Source organism: Coregonus lavaretus (assembly GCF_964263955.1).
Source record: "Coregonus lavaretus genome assembly, chromosome: 6".
Lineage (NCBI taxonomy): Eukaryota > Metazoa > Chordata > Actinopteri > Salmoniformes > Salmonidae > Coregonus > Coregonus lavaretus.
The window spans coordinates 6277994-6294877 of record NC_139993.1 but is presented as its reverse complement, the minus strand read 5'-3'; the positions used below and the strand labels follow the sequence as shown (position 1 = coordinate 6294877).

The 16884-nt window shown below is 43.7% G+C and overlaps 2 protein-coding genes across 2 annotated transcripts; one reads left to right on the top strand and one right to left on the bottom strand.

The window, feature by feature from the left end:
- Window positions 1–911: 911 nt before the first annotated feature.
- On the top strand, window positions 912–15259 carry LOC311130291 (envoplakin-like). The gene is made up of 22 exons (XM_084163023.1): window positions 912–1139; window positions 3633–3732; window positions 3858–4012; window positions 4760–4883; window positions 5236–5367; window positions 5487–5528; window positions 5838–5999; window positions 6188–6295; window positions 6494–6589; window positions 6842–6955; window positions 7591–7737; window positions 8107–8261; window positions 8361–8461; window positions 8791–8951; window positions 9382–9518; window positions 9649–9787; window positions 10076–10269; window positions 10441–10591; window positions 10731–10814; window positions 10935–11042; window positions 11194–11286; window positions 11442–15259. Exons 1-22 carry the CDS (start codon window positions 1087–1089, stop codon window positions 14835–14837), a joined length of 5952 nt encoding a protein of 1983 aa, XP_084019149.1. The 5' UTR covers window positions 912–1086; the 3' UTR covers window positions 14838–15259.
- An 81-nt stretch (window positions 15260–15340) lies between these two features.
- LOC311130222 (CST complex subunit TEN1-like) lies at window positions 15341–16817 on the bottom strand. Its single transcript, XM_084162919.1, has 3 exons — window positions 16644–16817; window positions 16217–16374; window positions 15341–16139 (listed from the first exon to the last, which is right to left on the bottom strand). The coding sequence occupies exons 1-3, from the start codon at window positions 16730–16732 to the stop codon at window positions 15955–15957; spliced, it is 432 nt and encodes a 143-aa protein (XP_084019045.1). The 5' UTR covers window positions 16733–16817; the 3' UTR covers window positions 15341–15954.
- Between the last annotated feature and the right edge of the window lie 67 nt (window positions 16818–16884).

Below are 16884 nucleotides of genomic sequence, written 5' to 3'. Positions count from 1 at the left end.
TGTTGGATATATTCTAACATTCTGAACTTTTTAAAATCAATGTAATACTTGGAAATTGATTGTTTTACAACAGGGATCATCACACGGTAAACCATCTATCTCCCGTGGGCCGATTTCTTTCTTGAGCGGATGGTCGGGTCGGCCGGAACATAATTACTAATAATTTATAGACTGCAAATTGACCGCAAGAAGCAGATATTTTACTAAAACATAATCATTTCAAACCTTTCTTACATTTGTAGATGATCACGTGTGTCTCTATTATGCGTGGGAATGCTTGGGAACAGATTTCCAAAATTAAAATCACTTGGAGCTGATTTCCTGGTGTTTTTAGTATTTTATGTCCAACAATTAAAATTCAAAAAACTTGGGGGGCCAAATAAAACCATCCTTGGGCCGCCGGTTGGGGAACCCTGTTTTACAATATCAACACTTCTATTTGTTGATGCCCACCCACACACACACACACACACACACACACACACACACACACACACACACACACACACACACACACACACACACACACACTATAGGAACAGAGTACACAGGCATCCACTTTGTTCATTAAGATAGGATTGTACCTCATCTTGCCTTGCTTAAGGTTTACATTACCTCCACTACTTATTAGTATCTAATTACCCACAAGCCCATATGTTATTCTACACTGATCCTTATAGAAACGGAATGTTTCTCCAGACTAATACTCCATAGCAAAATAGTAACAGTGACTTTAGAAAACCTGACAGTTAACTAATGCATGGGGAGGGTTGAACTAGAGAGGTGAGTGAAGGAGGGCAGGAGTGAGGAGAAGGAGGAATGTGTGTAGAACAGGTTGGCCCGGTCCTGTGGAACTAAATAGATGTCTGGGTGTTGAGTCGATACACTTGTTAACAGGGAGGGGCACAGGTACACTTTCAGTCAGCTTAATCACAGTGCTGACACCAACAGGGACACATACTAAAATACGCACAGGGAGTGTGTGTCTTTTCTGTGAGAGCGAGAGCGGAACAGAGAGTGTAAGGGGACAAGAGAGACTTGAGTTCTGTCCGTGGAGTGGAACTTCCACTCACCAAAAGATCCAGGATGTTCAAGAAGAAGGATAGTAATACCGTGAAGGTGTCCAGCAAGACCAGCAAGTGAGTCTTTAAGGAACGATAGCAAACTCGGTCCCCCTACCTCCTTCCTCCTTTCCTCTCCTTCTTCCTAAACTTGGATTTGTTTCATATTTCCTGTGTTTGCTGTGTTGCCCTCTTTCTCATATAATCCTCAGGAATCTCCTTTGTTTGTTTCATTCCTAACTCCTGGATAATGGTGTTGTAGTCAAGAAGACAAACTTTGTTCTATGTAAATTTCACCCTATAGAAAAAGATGAGTCACTTGAGCTTCCCTAAGGTTGATAATCAACCTTTACCTTTTGTTTTGTCTTGCACTGGGCATAGACAGCTTGGCACCAGGATGGTTGGTGTTTATGTTGAGGCAATGGAGACTGACGTTAATGGAGATGTAACCTATAAGTCTATGGATGTTACACTGCTGAAAAGACTCCCACGAGAAAGAGATGGGAATGAAAATGCTTGAAGCGTGAATTCATGGAAAGTGTGTTAGTTGATCATTGTGATACTCAGATAGCAGGATGATCGTCTTCTAGTATCCATGCACTATTCCTGGACTACATTCAAAAACTTGTCATCGGTTTCCCTTTGCTCTTTCCTTTAAGAACACTGATTTAGTGAAAGGACTTAGCATGTCTCTACTTGGAAAGCTTTTAAAGGAGTCAAGGAAAGTTAACAATTTAGGACTATTGGTACACGGCTCTCTACTGTTTGACAGTTCAAATGGGTCTTATCCACTGTGTCCTGAGCAAGAGGGAGGGAGAGAAGAAAGAGAGAGATGGAAGGATTAGAGACCGAGATGAAAGATAGAGGTGATGACAATTCGGAGAGCGAGAGTGAGAAGAGTGCCACTGGTTTCACCCTGCCTCAGGGTCACTGTGTGTTTGATGGCCCTGCTGATCAGGGCAGGGCAGATAAGGCCTCTGTCTGTGCTGTTCAGCTGGTTTCTCCACGGCCTATAGGTGTTGACTCACCCTCTCGCCACGGTGGTGCAAATGGGATATTTAAAGGGAATGTCCTTGTCTGGTTGATAGTAGGCCTATCTTAGTTATGGAGGAGGACATTGATGTAAAATGTAGTCCCTGCATTTAATGTGTTTAAGGCGCTTAAATAGTTCACCCAGTCCGTCGCCTGTAGAAGTTGTCATTGGAGGGATAGTGGTGTTTGAAGGGGAGGTTTGTGAGTCATGTAGTGCTGGTATTTAAAGGGGAGGTTAGTGACTTATCACATCAGTGCTGGTAGTGGTCCATAGGGGCAGATTGATGTGAAAACACGGATCTACGGATCACTGAATCTGTCATCTTATGCTGCTGGTACAAGCATATGTCATCTTATTCAATATCACAATACATGTTTTACTGTTGATAACAACACTTTAATTTCAAAATGGCTCCTTAGGTTAAAAGGAACATGGGCAACAAGGTTGGGGACATCAATTGTAGTCAGTTCAGCAAATTCAACTTCGCAGTCAAAATAGTGGACTATTTTCTACACATTAATTGATCCCAAGATGAACAGTTGTATTTTACAGCTTATCAGGCAATCTGAATAGCCTGGATTCAAAGCTGTGGAGAAGTATTCAGCACACTTCTAACCCTCTCTGGAGATCAATGCTCTACCTTGAGTACCCACTAGGTACCCCTGTAGCTCAGTTGGTAGAGCATGGCGCTTGCAACGCCAGGGTTGTGGGTTCGTTTCCCACGGGGGGCCAGTATGAAACATTTATGCACTCACTAACTGTAAGTCGCTCTGGATAAGAGCGTCTGCTAAATGACAAAAATGTAAAATGTAGGTCAGCCGAGAGAGAGAGCAATACAGACAGTCACACAGAGGGAGTGACAGAGAGACAAACAAATAGTTGTTGTGGAATGATGGAATGTTCAGTGTTTTGGGAATTCTCAGGTGGGGCAGTGGAAGTGATTCACCCTCCCGTTGATCCCAGGTCAACGGGAGGGTGGCACACTATTCCCTACATATTGCACTACTTTTGACCAGAGACATGGCCAAAAGTACTGCACTATGAAGGGAATAGGGTGACTTTTGGGACTCATCCTTGGTCTCATTTCAAGAGTGTTGTCTTATGTAGGGCCAGGAGTTTTTCCTGAACATGAAGAACTCAGTGCCCTAGTTATAGGTTCCAGAGTTCTTCTGGTCCTAGTCATATAGCTTCACACACATCTACTCTGTCTGTGTCACTATCTATTCTTAGAATGTGGTTTTATATCTAATGATTTTGCATGTTAGGTTTTGTAACTGGATAGCTTACACAAGGATAATGGCCTCAGCATCCATCTTAAATGTTTAGCACCTCAAACTTGACCTTCATTGGTCACTTAAATCAAGGACAACAACTGCAGTGCTCGTAAATGGTCCAAAACTAAAAAATAATTGATAGGATTCAGACAGAGTTTCCATTTCCACATTCCTCTCTCTGCCTCTTTCCTTTTTGTATTTTGTATCTTCTTTGCTATTGATCTAAATCAGATCTTTATTCTTTAACCTTTGCCCTCTTAACAGGCCCACAACCAACGACTTGGCCTTGGTGATTGCGCGCATGCAAAGTAATTCCGACCAGGTGGAGAAAGATGTCCTCCGGGCCGAAGAGCTACTTGCTGTGGTGAGAACACACACTCACAGTCTCTCTCTTTCTTTCTCTCGAAACAATAGTGTGTCCATGGACTTCAATTGTGGCCACTAACCGTTCTCGTCTCACCTACTGTCTTCATCCCCATTGCCATGTAGGACGCAGAGAATTTGAAGAAGAACCTGCCCCTCCAGCACCAGAAAGTGGTGGCAAACAACCTGTCTGAGGCTGAGGGCCTGCTAAATGACCTCTTCCTGGATGTGGACAAGGCCAAGAAGTACAAACACCCCCAAGGCAGCGAGATAGAGAGCGAGTGAGTGACCTTTTATAGGCCCAACCCACTGGGCACAGATGTCAATTCCACGTTGGCCACAGCATTTCAATGAAATGACGTGGAAACAACGTTGATTCAACCAGTGTTCCCAGTGGGATATCCCCAAGCCATAAGACTCCTAACAGCTAATCAAATGGCTACCCAGACTATTTGCATTGTCCCACCCCCTCTTTTACGCTGCTGCTACTCTCTGTTTATTATCTATGCATAGTCACTCACATTATCTATGCATAGTCACTTACACAACTCTACCTACATGTACATATTACCTCAATTACCTCAACTAACCTGTGCCCCCGCACATTGACTCTGTACCGATACCCCCTGTATATACCCTCACTACTGTTATTTTACTGCTGCCCTTTAATTATTTAATATTTTTTACTTAACACTTATTTTTCTTAAAACTGCATTGTTGGTTAAAGGCTTGTAAGTAAGCATTTCACTGTAAGGTCTACACCTGTTGTATTCGGCACGTGACAAAAAAAAAGTGATTTGATATATCTTATGAACACTGATATCATTTGGGCTCTTCAGCTGCTTCAAAAAGATGAGTCTTTACCAGAAATCCGTCTTTCCCTTTAAGACATTTGATCATTGGGGGATACAGTAAAGGTCCAGCTGCATTTATTTACTAAAACGTGCCAGTTCCCTTTGTTATCATGCTCCTGCTAAACATACTAAACGTCTTTTCCCCTCCCTCCCTCAACCTTTGGGTCATTCCAGTGTCAGACACCTCCATGACCGCTGGCTGAAAGACTGTGCCTTCTACCGGGACATCTATGAGCCTGTCAACGATGTGGAGCTAATGCCCAGAATCGACTGGGCTTCAGTGCTCAATCAGAAACAGGTCAAATGAAGTGTCCTCTTCTTCTTTGGCAACTAACTTAAGACCAAGCCTCCCTATTGTAAACATCCTTATAAAATAATGGTTTTCATCCCCTTGACAAACTGTTCTGTTGACCAATCCAAGCTGAAATGTGCATGCAATCCATCTTCCTTCAGTTGTACTATATATTGACTAACTTAGTTAAAACAACAGTACACAACACAACAACTAACACAACAGTACACAACATTCAGTTCATCATTATCCTAAGATACCCCATAAGAATGCATACTACCACAAAGCCACTTTAGTTTTCTTCTGAGTGTAATTGTGTCCGTGACTGACCATACCCTTCTGTGTGTCTGTCTCTCAGAGGGAGGTGAACACAGAAGAGTATGGGCCCACCATGGCTGACCTGAAGAAGCAGATCGCTGCCCACAACATCCTGCACAAGGAGATCGAAGCCTACAGCTCCCAGCTCAGCATCAGCTCCACCAGCACTAAGGTAACCGCTTCAACGCTCTCATCTCCGTGACGACTAATTCAAGGGTTCATGGATTGAATGGATGTATTTGAAAACATCTTGTAGCTAGTGAACATGACAACAATTCATTTGTGTTTCAGGAGGAGTATGCTACCATCAAGAAACAATACAACAACCTTTTGGTAAGTCATAGTTATCATATGAGTACTATGAGATCCAGAGGAGGCTGGTGGGAGGAGGTATAGGAGGACGATGGAATAAATGGAACAGAGTCAAACATGTGGTTTCCATATGTTTGATGTGTTTGACTCTGTTCCATTTATTCCATTACAGCCATTACAATGAGCCCGTCCTCCTACAGCTCCTCCCACCAGCCTCCTCTGATGAGATCTGTGGGATTTCACTTTCAATCTTAAAAGTCATTGTAACATATGTTTACTTTTTGGTGTGACTCTTTACAGTTGTTATATAATATTGTTATATTCCCACAGGACAATTCAAAATGGCGGCACCACTACCTGAGCAGTCTGTATGACTACATGCAGGGCTGTAACAAGGAGCTGGCCTATCTAGGAGACGAACAGGACAAGATCCTGAAACAGGACTGGAGCGACCACATGTTGGACCCTCCGGATGTCCGCAGACAGTATGAGGTGAGAGACCATCTTAGGGGTCAAATAGAGTGTCATTCGATGTCAATGGACCTAATATAACAACAAAGTATGAAAATGTTGCTTGAGGAGGTGCTTCATAGGTTTCTGGCATGGATGTACATTTCGTTTTCCATTACTGAATGAGCCATGTTCAGTGACATCATATTACATTTTTTTATCTCAATCAGAACTTCAAGAACAACAGCCTGCTGTCCCATGAAAGCGAAGTGAACAAACTCCAGGATGACGGAGATCGACTCATTGAACTAAAGCACCCGGCCAGCAACACTGTACAGGTACATGCCAATAACCAATAAAAACTGGAAGTACAACTCCCCTTGTAGACAATTACCATTTTACATTGTCTTCAATCAAGAATCAATCACTCTTCCATAGATTAGACTTCTACATTTAGGTCCACCAAGTTTAGAATGTTCCTGAAAGATATAGAGATTTTCCTTTACGTGATGGCTTCATCTTTATACTTGTTTCAGGCTCAGAGAGATGCTTTGCGGAATGAATGGCAGAAGTTCCTCAACCTGTGCATCTGCCAAGAGACCCATCTGGATTACATTGAGGATTTCAAGAAGGTAAATGTCACTCAGAATACATTTACAAGGCTTCTTAGTATCTACATCCGTTTAAAATAATATTCAGACTTCTGTCTTTATTGTCAGAATGGAAAGGGTATCTTCTGTTTGGTTTTGAACCAGAAATGTCCCTAACCACATTACTATAGACATTCATACTGCAGCATGATCAGTAACCTGGATAGGTCAAAGATACCGTATGTGAAAAAGATGCCATGTTCTGATGTTTTGTCTGTCTGTGTCCCTGTTCAGTACCAACTAGATGTGGAGACACTATCGGAGTCTCTGAGTGAACTCAACTCTAGCCTGAAGAAAGTGGAAGGCATAACTGGGAGGAGCGGCTCAGCGATGACTATGCAACTGGAGGTAAGATAAGATATCGTTTATTAGTCCATACTAGATGGACATTTGTCTTCTACTGTTTTCCCAACCCCGCAGACACACACACACACACACACACACACACACACACACACACACACACATACACCTACACAAATATAGGTAATGCCAGGATTTTAACACTGATAATCTATTGTACATCTGGATGCAATTCCAGTCTCATTGACTCTTCGGTGTTAACTTGCGCAGTAAACTTTCAACACACCCATGAATCATAAAGATGCTACATTGCATTTCATATTGTAATTTTTTTTATAAAACTCATGCTTTTACCTCTGCATATTTATTATCAATAAAAAATAAAATAAAACATTTTCAAGACCATTCTTATTTCTAAAATGTCAATTTTTGGGCTTTAACTCCCTGCTTTCAATATATAAATAAATGGTAGTCTGCGTGTTAACACTTCACTTCTAAAGACATTACATTTCTTTCACACATTATCCAACGTTATCATGACATTACCCTACAACATGATGTAAATAATGTGAAGGAAAATTGTTAATGCCGAAATGCAACGCAGGTGGTCCTAATTCCCCAATTTCACCCCCCTCCCCCCTCTCTCTCTTTCTCTTTCTTTCTCCATCTCTCTCTCTCAGGCAGAGGAGAGCACGGTGCAACGTAACGAGCAGCTCCTGGCTGACCTGAGGAAGAGGAGCACCACCATCGCCCCCCTCAAGCTGCGCCGCTACCCGCCCACCAAGTCCACCACCGTGGAGTCCCTCTGTGACTGGAAGACTGAGAAGGTATGACCAGCTGCTCTGACCTCTCACCTTTTAACTTTGACCCTGTCCTGGAGCCTCCACCACAGGTTACGGTATAAAGTCAAAGCGGGTTTGAAACCTCTGTAGAATCTTTGATGAAGCTACTGAGCAAGGACGTGACTGCTAGAATAGAATGCTCTACCACTGCACTGAGAGGTGTGTCAAGGCATGTAACGTAATGTAGGCCCATGGAAACATCACAAAACCAAACATTACTTTGACTAGGGAACTCACTAAATTAAATTAAAGTTCCTAGATACCTCAGTATATTGGGCATTGTGTTTGAAAGTTGTAAAGGAATATTTACATGTGATCCATTCTGAGGAAAGTTCTCTCTTTGTGTTCTTTTAGGCGGAACTCACTCGAGGGGACAAGTTCACCCTCAAGTCGAATTCAGACGTTGAGAACTGGGACGTATTGAACAGCAGTGGGGCAACCAAAAGCTTTCCAGGGGTCTGCTTCCTGATCCCACCACCTGACCCAGAGGCCATTGCCACCGTAGACCTGTAAGCAACAGGAGAATATGTCATTTATGTCAACAATTATATGACATGCATATGGACAACAATATGTCAATTTTGTGGTTTTTGTGTATGTGCGCACAGACATGGTGATGTGCTTGACGACATCAAGAAGAGGAGGGCTGTTTATTTAGGCACAATGAAGGACAAGATCCGTTGTGTCGAAGAGAGACCTGTATACACAGGTGAGAAAAATGTGCTCTATTAATCCCAGTACCCCAAAACAAAGCCTTCCAAATAACACTGGAACTGCTACTGTTACTGTTATTATCATTAACTGTAAATAAGGTAGAAATGGCTTCTCTAACTTTTGATTCAATTCATCACATCATGTAAACCCCAAGCCAAAGTGTATTTATGGGACATTAACTAAGGCTGCAGCTAAAATGGCACCCTATTCCCTACATAGTGCACTACTTTTGACCAGAACCAAAAAGGCACCCTATTCCATGTACTGTATAACGCATTACTTTTGATTAGGCCAGATTATCATTGCCCTGTGCTCCCCACATAGCCCCTCCATCCAACCCTAAAGCTAAAGCCGTGGCTGGTCAGCTGGATAAGCTGGATGAGGACCTGGTCAAAGCCAAGCAGGACATGCTGAGCCGTCTGAGGGCCCCGCTGGACCGCAGTGACCCCACCACCGACCTGGCCAAGAGGCTGAAGGAGCAAGAGGTGAGAGAGAAAGTCTTGTTTTTAACTTTAGTGAAACAGATACAAGTGGAAATGAGCAGGGAGAAAGAGAATAGTGGTGGAGCCGGGATTCGTACCCACGCTGGGGGGTGATATGTGTTGCAGGCCAGATTACCCACTAGACCAGCCTCAGGCACAGTCTAAGGGGACATCCGAAATGACACCCTATTCCACTACTTTTGATAGATAGAAAGCGTGTCTACCAGCCATTGTAACTGTACAATATATCTTCATGCTGGTAAACTAGCTAAATCTGAATAATTATAGATTGACATTGATGGATTCGCGCCTCCTAAAGATGATGATGACAACGATGATGAGTCTAATGACTATGGTGATGATGATGATGGTTATGATATTGTTGGTGAGGATGGTACTGATCCTAATGATACAGTGGTTGTATCTCTTTTAGAAAGCAGCAGATGCTCTGGCGGCTATGGAGCAGCCGAAGTTGGAGAAGGACGCCTCCAGTGGCCTTGCAGCCAAACTTCAAGCTGCCAAGGACAAGCAAGATGGCATCGCAGCCCTGGCCGACCTACTTAACAAGAAGTACGACCATTTTACAAACATACATTATCACTGATCACCTGTCTTAGCGATATGATATTATCAGAAAATAGAATCAAACGACAAATCTTGCTGTTTAAAAAAATAAATGTTTATGACATTTCTTCTATAGGACTAATGCATCTCTGAACCTGGAGAAGCAGATCAAGAAAGTGGACGGCATCGTCTCTGGCTTTGAGGAAAAGCTGAATAAGGATGGCCCTATCCCAGATGCCCCCAATGCTATTCAGGCCCGCACCCAGGAGATCCAGGTTGGTGGGATATTACCATTGCACCCTATTCCCTATATAGTGAAATACTTTTGACCAGGGCCCATTGCCTACACTGCCTTGGATTAGCCATTGGACACACCTCAGCTTTCTTAAGAGAACCAAATAGATTCTACAGTATCCTTGAACAAATTGGACCAGAGAATACCCTAGTAGTTGACTTGAAGTAATAAAGGACTATATCATTTGACTGCACATTTCAGTCATCCCTTCTAAGTTTGCTAAAAGCACACCACCAGGACACATATTCATCATATATGTTCTCTACAGAGTCTGCGTAAGGACGTGGCGGGCTCTCAGGATGAACTGAAGAAGCTGGGCCAGGAACTGGAGACCAGCCAGCAGCTGTGTAGTTCCCTGCAGCAGGGCTACCAGGAGTACTGCCCAGACATCCATCGCCAGGGGACCCAGGTCAAACAACTACAGAACCGCTACTCTAACGTCAACAACCAGCTGAAGGAGAGGTGAGCCCAGGGCCACTTGTCTGTTAGCTAATGTTGACTACACACACCATGTCTGCAAATATATGGTATCAAAATAGTCCATTTGTTTGCTCGAACGTCAGATGAACAGAATAATTGTTTTCAGTTTGTCGCCATGAAAGTGTTTTTCATTGCGTTTTTCTATCGTCTCAGAGAGGGCCTCTTGCAAGAGGCTGCAGGCAAGAACCAGGAATTCCAGAACACAAGCAAATCTCTGAACTACTTCCTGAAAAATCTGCCCGACAACAAGATCAGCCCCAGCGATGACCTATCACAGGTCAACTCCAAGCAGACCTCCCAGAAGGTCAGTTTGTTTGTGTGTCAAGAAGCTCTGAAATTGTTGGCGATATTCTTTAAATATCATTGTAAGACACATATTTAGCAAACAAGTTTAATTTTGTAATTGTTTATTCCCCCCCAACCTACGTACACCTTTATTGCAGAGGGTGGTGGATGACATCAAGAGGAAGGGAGACGACCTGGACAGAGTGGTTGACCTTTCCCAAGATTTGCAGAATATCCTCAATGTAAGACTCTGATTAAGTTACATTATCCTACTGCATCATGATGAACCTTTTATTTGTGTAACAGATATTTAAATATTTGGATATTGAATAATAACATCTTAATTTCAACTGCTTGTGCAGGATTATGAGGTCAACACTGACAAATACAGCAGCACCCTTGATAATGTGGGAGCCAAAGATGCCAAAAAACCTCACACCTCCACCCTTGCTGATACTGTGCAGAACCAGGTAATGCATAAAGAATGGAAGTCAATAGACACAAATTACATTAATGTTCATCCACTTCTATGCAGACCAATGTAGGGCGCATCATGTTTTCCTGCATGTTTTCTTGAGCACTGTGAGCTGAAGGATGGCTGTGCTTCTTTGTTTATTACAGGAAAAGGCTTTGGTGAACCACTATGCTAAAACGTCAGCTGAGAATGACCAGCTGCTCAATCAGATGGGCTTTGCTAAGAACCTCATCGCTCAGGTGAGTTGTAAAATCTAGCTGCACATAACTTATTTCCCACTGCCAAGTTTGATCAATTGAATGTGTTTAGGATACAGAAAAAAAAAAAGGATACATTTCAAAATAATGAAAATTATTTGCTTTTAAAACTATGCTTTTTTGTTTACTTTTTGCAGAAACATGAGAAACAATCCATAGAACCAACCATAAAACCAACCATAAACATAAAGAGCCTGCAGCAAGAGTTGAGTGCGGAACACGATAGACGCAGCCGTGCTGAGACTGACGTGGAAACATTCAAGACCAGGATGCTATCTCTGAAGAGCCGTAAAGGGATGTATCGAGTTGAGGAGAAGGAGGTGCTTGAGTACTACCGCGACCCTAAACTGGAAACCGACCTAAAAGATCTGGAGGACCAAATCCACAAAGAGGCCTTGAAGCGCAGCCGTACCCAGGGTGAGATCGAGGGTATGAAAAGCAAAATCGCCACTGTTGGGGGCGACCTTAAGTGCATCAAGCCCAAACTGGTGACTAGAGAGGTGACTGAGTTTGAGAGAGATCCTCAGTTGGATGTAGAAGCCTCTAAGTTAAAAGATGAGATCGGCAAGATAAAGGATGAGGTTCGAGTAAAAGAGGGAGAAGTCATTCAACAGAAGACAGAGGTCACCATTCTGAATGCTACAAGACCCAACATCAGGGAGAAGGTTATGAAAAAGGAGGTGATTCGATTGGAGAAGGATCCAGAGATGCTCAAGGCTGTTAAAACGTTTGAGAAGGAAATCGCAGATGAAGGCAACAAGAGCAAGACTCTGAATGACGAGATCTTCCAAACGAGGAGCCAGATCAATGCATTGGAGAGGATCATTCCCACCATTCAGCCCAAGGTGGTCACCAGGGAGGTGAAGAAAGTCGAACAGGACCCTGAGCTCATCAATGAATCCAAGAGGATTCGATCAGGCCTAGAGGAAGAGAAAATTGAGACAGACTCTCTGATCAAGGAGGTCTCTCAGCTCAAAAGTCGCTATACCGAGGTGGGGCAGTGGAAGCCCAAGGTCGAACTCAAGGAAATCGTCAATGAGATCTACCGCATAGATCCACAAACAGAGTTGGAGATAATGCGTCTGAAGAAAGATGTTCAAGACTTGAACAAGCAGCGTTCTGACTTACAGGATCAGATCACTCTGGTCATGGTCGATCTGGAAGCCCTGCGTTCCAAGAAGCCAAAGGTGGAGCTGAAGGAAGTAATCCAAGATGTGGTGAAAGAGGAGAGGAGCCCTGAGAACGAAAGAGAGATACAGAGGCTCAATGATCAGGTGAACCATCTACACCGTACTTACAATAATGTAGAGGACCAGATTAACCTCCTGAGAAAAGAGAGGGACGAGTGGAAAGCAGAAAAATCCAAGGTGGAGACAAAGCTTATGACCAAAGATGTCTTCAAGTATGAGGATGATCCGCTCTTGGAGAAGGAGGCAGATCGGCTGAGGAAGGAGGTACGCGAAGAGCAACAGCGTCGCCGTACCACTGAGGAGATGGTGTTCGACCTGCAAAACAAGTACATCCTGCTGGAAAGACAAAAGCCAGAGGAGAAAGTGGTGGTGCAGGAGGTGGTGCGTCTACAGAAGGACCCCAAGCAGATAGTTGAGCATGATAAGCTTGGCAGGAGCCTGGATGAGGAGGTTAAGTCTCGCCGGCAGCTAGAGCTTGAGATGCAAAAACTTAAAACCTTAGTGGAGGAGAAGGAGAGCATCCTAAAGCAGAGTGACGAACATCAGAAGAAGATTAAAGTGGAGTCTGAACTGAAACAGATCAAACTGCGCATCAAAGAGCTGGAGAATGCCCCACCGCCCGTCGAGGAGAGTATCGTTGTCGAGGAGGTCCTGAAAGTTGAGAGAGACCCCAAACTGGAGAGGATGACCAACGGTCTTCGCTCAGACATGGACAAGGAAACCAATGATGTCCTGAATATTCAGAGAAACATCAGAAATACCAATGTCAAGCTTGAGCTCCTTCAGCGAGAGAAGGCCATAGAGAAGACGGTGTACAAAGAGGTGATCCGGGTGGAGAAAGACCAGGCTGTAGAAGCAGAGAGATACCGCCTGAAGGGCCTGGTGTCTCAGGAGAAACATGCCAGGCAGGACCTGGAGGAAAAAATCAAACAACTCTCTGACAAACTCAACCGACTGAATGGCACTCAGTCGAGCACTTCTCGGGAAGAGACAAGTCTCATTCTGGCCAGGGACGCCTTGCAGAGGGAGAAAGACAACCTCACCCGGGAGCTGAAGAAGTTAGTGTCTGAGAGGCAGGACATCAGCTTATCGTTCCAGCAGCAAACCAAGCTGATGAGCGAGAGAAGCCAGATCAACAGGCAAAAGAGCGTCAAGATGGAGTCTGACGTGCAGCGCCTGGAAAGGGAGATACTAGATGAGAAAGACACCATCTACCAGAAAGACAACACCATCAGGGAACTCCAGAGGGACAAGGAGAAGGAAGACCATGCAGAGACCCGGAAAAAGGAGACCAACGTCTCCACTAAAATCACCATCTTGGACCCTGATACCGGCAAAGAACTATCGCCATATGAAGCCTACCTGCAGGGACTGATCGACCGTACCCAGTACATGCATCTGCAAGAGTTGGAGTGCGATTGGGAGGAAATAACTTCCATGGGACCTGATGGGGAGACCTCTGTGCTGCAGGATCGCAAGAGTGGCAAGCAGTACTCCATCAAAAATGCCTTGAGAGATGGCAAACTGACCCAGTATGATCTGCAAAAATACAAGGATGGGAAAATGCCAATTTCAGAGTTTGCCCTGCTTGTCGCAGGTGAAAAAGAAAAACAGCCCAAGTTCAACTCAATCACATCAAAGACAGCATCCTCGCTAAAGTCGTCCCCTACTAGCAGCGCCCCTGTTCCTGCCCTTGCCCCTAAGGAAATATATCCTATCGCTGGTGTAATTGACACAAACACAGACACATGCTTCTCCATACGCAGTGCAGTGGCCCGCAAGATGATCGAAAGTGGCACGGCACAAAAGCTGTTGGAAGCACAGGCTGCTACTGGGGGCATCATTGACATCAGCAACAAGGAGAGATACTCAGTCCACAATGCAGCCGAGAGGGGCCTCATCGATTCGAGCCAACTGCAGAGGCTACTCAACGCCCAGAAAGCCTACACTGGCGTGGAGGACCCCATGACCAGAGAACGCCTGTCGGTGGGAGAGGCCGTCCTGAAAGGTTGGATGCCCAAAGAAACTGCCCTGCGTTACATGGAGGTGCAGCACCTGACAGGAGGGCTAGTCAATCCCAACAACACGGACCGTGTTGGCATACAGGAGGCCATTGGAGCCAAGATGATTGACAGCACCATGATGAGAGAGCTTCTGGCCGAGTACAACTACGCCAAGGAAATCGTCGACCCCACAACAAACGATAAAATCAACTACAAGCAAGCGATGGCCCGCTGCAAGACAGATCCTCTGTCTGGCCTGCTGATGCTACCTGCTTCCTCCAAAGTGTCTGACAGCAGCTACACCCCTACATACAATTCTCATCGATTCTCTTCTAGATAATAGACCTGTTAACAGTGTGCTTGGAGGGTATTCTTGTCTCTAGGGTGATTTATATGAAGTCAAATTATATTGTATAAACTTAAATATCAATACTACCCAGAATGTATAATTTCATTTTGTCTGAAAATACTGCGTAGCTCACTGTAAGGTCATAATTGTTGCTGCTGAGTTGCTTTTGTTTACCAAATTAGTTTGAAGTGGGCAGAATCTACTTTAAAAAAGGAACGTTTTATGTTATTTGTTTATCCTTGATATTATTGTTTTACTAGAGATGATGGGACTTGGTGCAATGTTATTTACTAAGTTTTGCTTGTTTATTTCTTATTATTCTCATGTCTTATTATTTCCCTGACACTGATCCTTTTAAATGCAACCTTGATACTGTATCAAGAAAATAATTATTCATTAAAGATTATATTGTCAACATGTGTTTGCTTCTTCAATTCCAACACAATAGAAGAATGAACGACAAAAAAAATAAAGCAACACGATAACACACCTCGTCCACAAATACATCTAATATTAAATCAAGAATAATTTATTTATGTTTCTCACAAAGATAAATTTCCAAGCTACATATCAGTTTTCATTCACAAATGTAACCATTGCATAAATGGCCACATCAAACATTCTCTCTGATCTTAGATTAGCTACAATAATAATGTAAGTATGCATTTTCTTGACCTACTTTATACACCTGACCCAACATTCAGTGTACCTGCCAAACTCTGTCAAGAGGAAGAGGGTGTCTTCCAGAACTGATATCGTATGACAAATAATGGCAGGACTTTACAGTGCACCAGAACAAGCAGCTTTTATGTATCAATCAGGACTTCCTCAGACGTCTTTTTATAGCCCAATTCCACCCTTCACCATTCTAAATTAGCTAGAGGCACAGTCTCATAATCCTTGACATCCCCATGTAATCAGCTATTTGGGCAAATGTCCCAACCATAATAAAATCTGACCTTTTGACACAATCCATCTGAGGTATAAATGAGGTCATTTAACATTACATGTACAAAAGGACATTCAATTCAACCTGGTTCATAACTTTCCACCAGTAGCACTGTATCAGTGCACGGTTGTGACTGATTAATTCTTATTGGGGTCCAGGTCAGGGAGGAGCACGTGGGTGAGCGGGAGGAGCACGTGGGTGAGCGGGAGGAGCAGCATCTCCCTTGCTCTCCACCCTCTCTCTGAAGTAGCTCCTCTGTTCATTGACAGCTCTCTGTAGCAGGGCTAGGTTCACCCCATCTACACAGTTCAGCACACGGGCACGGACCATCACACCATCACCTCCTGTGAAGAGATATGTAAGTGGGACAGTGGGTTTTGGGAGTTGCAAAGCATATAACCAAATAAAAACCTAATCTTACCCTCTGCATTTTCAATCTCGCCCACAACTATGTACTGGGCTCCAATGATGGGTTCAAAGGGCTCCACAAATGTAGTCTGAACAACAACTTGGTGCTGTGTTGCTGCATTCTGGGCAGATAGTGTAGCCTTCGATTCCTCTGGTTGGTAACTCACCAATCTAGAAAATGAACTTGTCTGTTAGCCATGCAATCCAAAAGGGATAACAAATCATTTTAAAAAAACTATTATTGACTATTATTAGGTATATTGTGTTAAAGACAGTACCAGTACCATAATAATGTCCGTAACGGAGCAAATGGAATGGCATCGAACACCTGGAAACCATGCGTTTGATACCATTCCACTGATTCTGCTCCAGTCATTAACATGAGCCAGTTCTCCCCAATTAAGGTGCCACCAACCTCATGTGGTAGACACACTCCTCACCTTCCAAATGTTCTCACTGAGCCTCCCTCCTTGACTGCACCAGAGTTAACTTCCCAAGGGAAATGAAAGACTGCAGGTGCTGGAAGCATCTTCTCAAGAAGTTATCAAACGGTAAAATAGGCCAAATACTATAAAGATGCCAGTTGTGTGTTTTGTCAGTTCATGGCGGTAATATTTTACAACGTCACATAACGTGATTTTTTTTTACCCGCCCCCTCTTGTAGCGTTCAGGAAGTTGTCA